Below are 9,636 nucleotides of genomic sequence, written 5' to 3'. Positions count from 1 at the left end.
GATTTTGTCAGAATCTGGCGCAGTTCCCAATATTTAAAATTCCTAAAATCAGCCAAACATACATAAAATCCTAAAATCAAACAGTACGTGTCATCATCTGAAAGACGGGGAAGTCATTCTCTCACACTTACGCGCGTCAAAAAGTTAAACATAGAAATACTGGAAATAGGGCTGTTTTCCTGAGTTTTCGAAGCTTTTCAAGGTCATTTCGAATTTTTCAAGGATTTAATATCATTTTCAAGTACTTCTAGGGGCCCTTGAAAATCAAAATGAAATTCAAGTACTTTTCAAGGCTTTTCCAAGGCCGCGGGAACCCTGTGATATGCGCGGCTTAGCACCATTGCGGCGCTTACTATAATGTTTTTTTAAAAAATTTCATTTTTATTGAGGTGCGGCGCTTGCGACAAAGCGGCGCTTTCACAGAAAAATACGGTAATATAGAAATGAATACAAAAAGTGTAATAAAAGACACATTAAAAAAAATTCTGATATTTTCTCTAAGCCTCATTATGAATAATTAAATCTCATTTACAAAATTAAATATGAATGGATCAGATAATGAAACTATCTTAGCACAGGGGCAGCAAATGGGGCAGGCAAAGCAGGGGATCACCCGAGACCTAGGTGGCACTGAATGTGATTCTGGTTCAATGTTCTCTGAATTCTTAATTTCCTCCTTTTTTAAGTATTGTTTGTTTAATAAAATATATTAATAGGTTGCCTTTTTTTAAAAATTATATATTCTTTGATTAACTTTATTTATGGTTACAGTTTTCAATGTAAAGTTTTACTAGAGATGGAACAAAAAATGTGTAGCAGAAAAACAATTTGTTTGACACTGAATAGATTTAGTTCTGTATTTTCCAGGAAGGATCTTTTCTCTATAAATTTTTGTTTCGGCCTTGGCCATTCATGCAACAAGGAATGAGAAGGGGGGTTGAATGAGATTTCTCTCAAAGAGTGAATGTAAGACAAAAAACAGGGGGAGGGTGGACTTGGAGAATGACTACTCAAATTCTGGTCTCTTTTCAGTCTTTCATTCATTCTTTTCTATTTAGTGTGTCTTCTAAGCTTTATAAAAACAGGCAGAATTTTTTTTTTATAAAACATTAACTTTGGAATTTAGGCAAACAATTAAAAAAATTTCTTACTTCAATTTATTTTTCAACAAAGATAAAAAAAATTGTAGAATAATGATTTTTTAAAATTATGTTTTGATGTGCCATTCATTGGTCTTTTCAGCTGCTTTTTTTCCCACTAAAAATAAATTTTTTTATACACTTTAAAAAATGAACTATTAAAAATATTATTATTTGTACAAATATGGCAGAATAAGAGGAATTAATTTTCAAATAAAAAACTGTCTGTTTAATTAAGTGCTAAACACGAGTCCTAGATATATACCTATGAACCTGTGTGTCGGATATACTTTTTATGTAATGTAAATTTGTTTACATAAATTTCAACATTTTATGTAGAAAATACTCCTATTTAGTCTTAAAATCTAATTCTAATTAAAATTTCTTGTCCAAAATTTGGTAAATTTTTTGAGAAACAAGGGCTATTTGGAAACAAGATGAAAAGGTTGATTTCCAAGAAAATTAAGATTAGATTATTACCAAGGTCCTTGTAAATTTTATGTTAACAACAAGAAACGTATATTCATTTTTAAAATATTTTATATATTTTGACATTTGATATATATATGAGATAGTTATTAAAAGATTTTTTGGAAAACTAAAGACTTTTTTTCTACAAATATTTGCTAATAGAGGGCTTCACAACTTCTGCTAGAAAAGCAAACTTGTATAGTTTTTTTCACAAACATTCAACAGCTCTGCTCAATGAATTTATTTTAACACCAGTTAAATTAATACTGAAATTTTTATTTGACCACAAAGTGGACGCAGTGAAATAAAGCAGAATCTACAGAATTCTGATATTTTAACCAAAATAGTTAAGAAAATAAAAAACTGTAGACAAAAATTCAAAGTTTTCTTAAGTTAACAGTTTAAAGATAAATTAAGATGAACTACTAAAAGAAAACAAATTTTTTTTAAAATCTAAATTACTAAAACTTCTATGAAAAAAAAAATGCGCTTAAAAGCAGCAGAAATTTCACGAAAAGGATAAATTGTAGCAATAAAGGAAACAAAGGAAATAAAAATACGACCATCGAAGCCGACGTCTTCAGGGGGTACCGGCCCCGGTAGCCATAAAACAAAACCTTTTCCATTGAGGGGGAGGCAAATGCCTAAAGTAACACCCTCAGTACCCGGAAGGTTTTGTATAGAAGTCCAGGAAAAAACATGAAATACAAAGAACCAATTTAGAAAAGAAACTCAAACAAATTCATCAGAAAATAAAAAATAAAAACTCACTTTAACCAGGTCAAACATCGATTTCAGAAGCACACTGAATGAAAAGGAAACACTAAAACTAAAGAAAACAATGCCCTCTATTACATTGCGCAGACTGAGAAAAAAGAATTCAAGAAAGAGATACGTAACAAAGTACAGTTTTATTAATTTGTTACGTATCTCTTTCTTGAATTCTTTTTTCTCAATCAGCGTAATGTAATAGAGTGCGTTGTTTTCTTTAGTTTTAGTGTTTTCTTTTCATTCAGTGTGCTTGTGTAATCGATGTTTGACCTGGTAAAAGTGAGTTTTGAGTTTTTATTTTCTGATGAATTTGTTTGAGTTTCTTTTCTAAATTGGTTCTTTGTATTTCATGTTTTTTCCTGGACTTCTNAAACATGAAATACAAAGAACCAATTTAGAAAAGAAACTCAAACAAATTCATCAGAAAATAAAAAATCACTTTAACCAGGTCAAACATCGATTTCATAAGCACACTGAATGAAAAGGAAACACTAAAACTAAAGAAAACAACGCCCTCTATTACATTGCGCAGATTGAGAAAAAAGAATTCAAGAGATATGTAACAAATTACAGTTTTATTAATTTGTTACGTATCTCTTTCTTGAATTCTTTTTTCTCAATCTGCGTAATGTAATAGAGTGCGTTGTTTTCTTTAGTTTTAGTGTTTCCTTTTCAATCAGTGTGCTTGTGAAATCGATGTTTGACCTGGTAAAAGTGAGTTTTGAGTTTTTATTTTCTGATGAATTTGTTTGAGTTTCTTTTCGAAATTGGTTCTTTGTATTTCATGTTTTTTCCTGGACTTCTATACAAAACCTTCGGGGTACTGAGGGTGTTAGTTTAGGCATTTGCCTCCCCCTCAATAGATAAGGTTTTGTTTTATGGCTACCGGGGCCGGTATCCCCTGAAGACGTCGGCTTTGGTGGTCATATTTTTATTTCCTTCATTTCCTTTATTGTTACATTAAGATGAACTACACATAATTATCAGAAAAATGTTACATGTTCCAAAATCATTAAAAATGTAAAAAAAAAAACCATAATAATATCAGTAGAAAAATGTTTACGTACTAATTTTTGATGCAAAAGATATTCCTGAACAGCTAACTCCCAGAAATGGTAACCAATCTGATTTCCACATTGGCCAACTATAAAGGATGAAAATAATTAAAATTATTACTTATTAAACTTATTTGAATGTTTTTTATGGGAGTTTTTTTTNGTTTTTTTTTTTTTTTTGGCTTATTTTAAGATTCAGATTTAGGATAAAAACTGCAATAATAAAAATCATAAAATACTATTTAAGACATTGACTTAAATAAAATTGAAAGTTTTATTCTTTCACTGGACACATCTTTTTATTTTGAATATTTTATAGGTACATTCTAATCCTCTTACCTTGTACAAAAATTGATTCTGGCATTTTCTGTTCCACATTACTTCATGAAACAATAAGCTTTAAAAGATCTGAAATGCAAAATTTTAGTTTAAAAATATTAGAAAAAAATGCTAATTCGTATATAAAAATTAGGACTCAAATTATTGTCATAAAGATTATATATATTTTCAATAATTTTAAAGAACAATTTATATAGCTGCTTTAACACTATTATTTTTTTTGCTATATTTATTTTATTTTATATTTTTTGTAGCATTTCCCCCAAAATATCTTAGTTCATTTTGTTTTTATATACACACACATTGTATATAAGGGCTCGGGAATTACATTGCCCAACATGACCTGGGTACATAAAAATTCCAGTCATATATTTTAGTATTACATGTCTGACAGAGTATATAAATATATATATAATCAGAAATATTATAAAATACAGATTAAGCACTCTTCAAATTTAGCTGAAAATTCGCAAGAATGGGGTAAATAAAAATTCATTATACTTATTAAGACATGAATATCATTCAATTCAATTATATAGATAAGAATTTATTATATAAAGTAAGTTAACTTTTTTATTCACTTAGTAATGCTTATTTTTATGTATTAAAAAAAGCTTACCTTAATTGCTATGCAATAGAAAATAATTATATAAATGTTTGTAATATTATTTTAAAATAACACATTGAAGGACATGTACTTGTAATAATAGGTAGTTTGATAATATTAGGTACTTTTTGTTGTTGCTCTGTCTAAGCTATATATTTCGAAAAGTTAGGTGTTTCTTTGTTAAAAATAATGCTCTCAATTCATTCCCTCAATTATTAATATTTTTCTTAACAATACCCAATAATACTCAATATTTATCATTTATTCTTAAAATAAAAATGTAAAATATATCTTTTTTGTGTGTGGTTAGATTACTAGGGATACATTCATATGTTTTCATTAATATGCAATTAGTAAAGATGTTTGGACAAGTAAAATTTTAATATAAGCATGTAAATCGAAAATTAACACACCCGGGTGGGCATATAAAAATTTCTGAACCCCGTAGGAAGATAATCTAAACCCTGGTAAGGCAATGATATATATATATATATTGCAGGGTTCATTGATTTAAATCAAGTGATTTTGTTTTTAAATATTGATTTTAACATACAGATTATAGGTCAAATATAAAAATAGCTTAAAATTTTCAGTGAATTTTTACCCATTTATTAGGTCATATGTGCTACACAGTGTAATGTTGACCACATAACAGCAGAGTAAGATTAAAAAAAACAAACAAAAAAACTATCAGTACGCACAATTTAAAAGAACCTGCAAAATCATAACATAATATTCTTTATATATCCTGTAAAATCATTCATAATATTCCTATATTTTTCTCACAGATTCGAGTCATTCTTGAATAATAAAAAGTAAATAAAATATCTTTTAGGAAATTTATCAACAAAATTAGAAAAATAATATTTTTTAATTATCTGCATGAACATAGAATTCGAATGTTACAAGTATGTTTTGCATCATGAGTAAAATACAAAACTTATTCTTCCTTTGCTTTTATCCAAACAATTAATTTTGAGAACTCTTGAAACAAAACGAGTTACTATAAATAACATGAATACCAATTGAGATGAGTGGTTTTTAAAGTGCATGAATTTGAATTATGATATATAATTTTTAAATCATTTGAATACAAATCATAATGTAATCATGTAAACATTAAAATAGGTGCTTGAAATTAAAATCGTGTGAATATGGATAGCAACATTTGAATATACAAACATGTGAATAGAAATCAATGTTAAATTTCTAATATATACATGAATACAAGATATGAATCTACTTAGATTGGTCTCTACTTTAATGTTAATCAATATGACCAACATTTCTCAAAATGGTAGATAAAATTGGAAGTTATGAAACTCTATTAAAAAATAAGTATTTAACCTTAGTAGTATAATCTTTGTGATAAGATTCTAAAGTTAAAATTAAAGGAAGTCAACAAGGAAAAATTGAGTTGTTAATAAAAATGTTAATCTTTGTTAACTTCTTATAACACAAAAAAGTTGCAAAATTTTTATTCACATTAATTTTTGTAGTTTACTTTTTCTTTTAGTTTAGAAGGAATCTGTAGATTAATGCATTGCTGCTAAAATAGATATTACTAATAATTACACACTCATACATATATATATATATACACTGGTGTGCAAAACTTAAGCAACAAGTGGTTTTTCGGCCACAGCTCCCCCACAAAGTATAAGATAGCCATGAAATCGCAGTATAATATGCACATAATTCAGTAAAAAGATTATTTGTATGCAAATTTTAGAAAAAAAAAAACGTCGTAGGTGATGTAAGTGTACTTTAACCATGTGGGTCGGCGCGCGCAGTTCAAAGCTATGATAAAAGGATGAAGAGCACCGTAGTTAAAGACATTCGCTGCAAGTGATTTGTTTCGTGAAACATGTCTTCAAGAAATCATTTAGACGACTTTACTCGAGGAAGAATGATTGGGAAGCTTGAGGAGGGGCGTAGTGTGACCAGTGTCGCCGAAGAGTTCGGGATCAACAAAAGTGTTGTTTCTCGTGCTTGGAATGCCTTTAAAACTACTGGTACAGCTGTTCGGAAGGTTGGTGGTGGCCGTCCAAGGAAAACAACACCAAGAGATGACCGTTACATTGTCCTCCAGGCGAAAAGAAACCGTTTTCAGTCAGCGAGCGCCATATCTCAGCAACTGTGCACAGCCACAGGACGACAAGTATCAAGATTTACAGTGGCCAGACACCTCCACAAAGGTGGCTTATTTGCTAGACGTCCAGAACGCTGCATACCTTTAAAATTTAGCCATCGGCGGCACCGTTTAGAGTGGTGCAGAGAACACGAAACCTGGACACCTCATCAATGGAGTCGCGTCCTCTTCACAGATGAGAGTCGTTTTAGTGCTACAAGCGATTCTCAACGTCAGTTGATCTGGAGAGAGGTTGGAGCTCGATTTCATCCCAATAACATCGCGGAAAGAGATCGTTACGGTGGTCCTGGAGTTGTCGTCTGGGGTGGCATTATGTTGAACGGGCGGACTGAGCTTCAGATCTTCGACCGAGGTTCTGTAACTGGAGACCGCTACTGCAATGAGGTAATCCTACCCCATGTGCGTCTGTTCCGAGGGGCCATTGGACCAGACTTCATTTTTATGGATGACAATGCCCGGTCACACCGTACTGCTAATGTTCAAGAGCTACTGGAAAGTGAAGATATCACACGAATGGATTGGCCAGCTTACTCTCCAGATCTAAATTCCATTGAGCATGGGTGGGATGCATTAGGGAGACGTCTTGTGACACGACAGTATCCTCCTGGTAACACCCATCAGCTGAAAGATGCGTTAAAGGAGGAATGGAGACGTTTACCCCAAGAACTCCTGGATAATCTGGTGCTTAGCATAGAGAGACGATGCCAAGCAACAATTACAGTAAGGGGAGGGCACATCCCATACAAGAGAACATCTGCTAGTTGTACTTACGCTTCTTCAGGCAATCATGTGTAACGCCCCAAAGGTCAAATAAAGCCTTTTTTTTGTTCCATACCCTACTTTAAGCTTTGTATTCATTTCTGCACCATTATTCTTTTACCATCGTTTAAGTACAAAATAATGAACATCATATTCAAATTTCAGGTCAATCGGACGATTTCTTGTAGAGTTATGACAAAAAACGCACTTGTTGCTTAAGTTTTGCACACCAGTGTATATATATATATATAGTAATTTTACAGGCATACATATTAATGCATTGGTGCTAAAATAGATATTATTACCAATAATTACACACTCACAAATATATAGTAATTTTACAGGCATACACTGCAGCGTTATTGATTTTAATCTTTAAATTTTAGGGGAATGGTATATCTCACAGGGCATGGTATGGGGCAAAACATTTTTTCTCTTTCTTCTCTTGAAAATAATTTTACTTTTTTAAAACAGCACTCTGAGATTTAATTCCCGTTCCACCTAATACTAGAATTTTTTTTTCATGCTTAAATATTACTTAAAAAAATGGGGAATGAATGTGAATTATCCCCCAAAGCTTCCCACACCCTTTAATGGAACCACTGTCTCTGGGCTGCTTTTGGCAAGAGAACAATGCTTCCTCCCTTTTTCCATTTGAGAGCCAGGTATGAATAGTTACTGAATATAGGGAGTAGGCATGGGAAAGAAAATAAATTAGAAGGGAATGAATGGAGAAAATCAAGAATGTAAGAGAAGGGTGATGCCAATGATGACATCAAAAGCATGCTTTACCTGCTCTTGCCACAAAATTTGTTTCTTCTACTTGCTATGGTTTTTGTCAGTAAGAAAAAGTTAATCTTTCCTCAGCTGATTGTTAAAAGCATGTTTGATGAATAAAGGGTGCCGATGAGACTGGCATGATCTTAAATATTGGTAACAATTAAAATGCACAAGAAGAATTTCTAACTTTCAACTGAAGGTCAGTGAAGTAGGGAAATTAAGAATTATGAGGATGGGTAAGAATTTATACATGCTAGATAAAAGAAAGACTGTCTTAGGGACTTAAAAAAAGAGCAGTTTTCTGAAACCTTATTTAAGGAGAGAAAGTAGGGGGAGGAAATGGAAATATATAAACTTGTTTTAAATTATTGGGAAAATGCTTATTCTTTTTTACTTTTCCTCATTGCTCGTATTTTTTGTTATAGAGTTTGTTCATTGTCTTGCTTAGCCTATTTTTTTTTCATTTAATCTTTCGTTACATATATACCTTTTTCTGCTTAAATATTACTATGATTTGAATGCTAGATATTCTAAATATAAAAAACCTAGCAATCCATTAAGAGGAAAAGTTATACAGCTGCATTTACATTGGCTGCCATTAAAAGATCTTAAATCATCCCCACCAAAAATGAAATAAAAAAAAACATAGAAAGTTTGATTGAAAGGGGTAATACCGAAATAAACGAACTTATTTTCTTCTGATATGGAAAATTCAGATTTTAAAGGCTTTTAATTAAACTATACAGTGATACAATATTATTCACCTTATCTGTAGGCAGAGCTTATTTTTGCTTGCAGACGTTATGGTCCGCATAAACTTCCGGAGCAACCGGAACTTATTTCTTTTCTAATGTTTTTACTTAGGCTGATTCAATCATCGTTGATTAATATGAAAAATTCATTTTTAGGAAAAATACATAAAAGTTAAAACAGAAATAAAGGTTCTTTGAAGTGTGTTTGTTTTTAAAGTCTCTAAATAACTCAATATAAAGATCTATATGCAAACATTACCTGGAATTATTACAGAATAAAGCTCTACACTATTTTGTTTTTTAAACACTGACTATATTTATTTCTACTCAGTGATAAAGCCAAGGGCCCATATTGTCCTTCTCTGAAATTTTTATTTAAAAAAATTAAAAAATATATGTAATCTCAAAAAAATATATATGAACTCAAAAAAATTCTTTAAATTTCAAGATTTCAAGCGTAATTTAAAATAAAATTGGTACTTTCCCATAATGCAATGTAAAATTTAGGGTAATATCTAAATAAAGAAGCATGACTTTTAACACTAAATAATTCAGATTCGTGTGTGCTATATTTGACATACAAAAAATAAAGTTACTTTGAACCAGAGGTGGCATTTTGGCGTGGCACACAAATTCAATTTAAATTGAGAAAAAAAAATTTATTTTTAAACAAATTTTTAATATAAAAGACTTAGTTAAAATTAAAACAATACAGAAATCACATTAGTGTTTGCATCCTTGTAAGTTTGCTCCTTATTATTTGTAATTGTAAAATTGTTTCTTTTTTAAAAGCACTTTTATATGTTACAAT

At 30.7% G+C, this 9,636-nt stretch overlaps 1 protein-coding gene across 1 annotated transcript in view; it reads right to left on the bottom strand.

Moving 5' to 3' along the window:
* The window catches only part of LOC107440620 (tubulin epsilon chain), a gene marked incomplete at its 5' end in the record, with an annotated part of 29,694 nt that extends 25,850 nt beyond the window's left edge, over positions 1 to 3,844 (bottom strand). The window contains 2 exon segments of the mRNA XM_043043935.2: positions 3,449 to 3,525; positions 3,776 to 3,844. Coding sequence (XP_042899869.1) covers positions 3,449 to 3,525; positions 3,776 to 3,800 — 102 coding nt within the window.
* Positions 3,845 to 9,636: the final 5,792 nt, after the last annotated feature.

Source organism: Parasteatoda tepidariorum, chromosome X1, assembly GCF_043381705.1.
Source record: "Parasteatoda tepidariorum isolate YZ-2023 chromosome X1, CAS_Ptep_4.0, whole genome shotgun sequence".
Lineage (NCBI taxonomy): Eukaryota > Metazoa > Arthropoda > Arachnida > Araneae > Theridiidae > Parasteatoda > Parasteatoda tepidariorum.
Note: the sequence above shows the minus strand (reverse complement) of the source record. Positions and strands in the feature narration are given on the sequence as shown.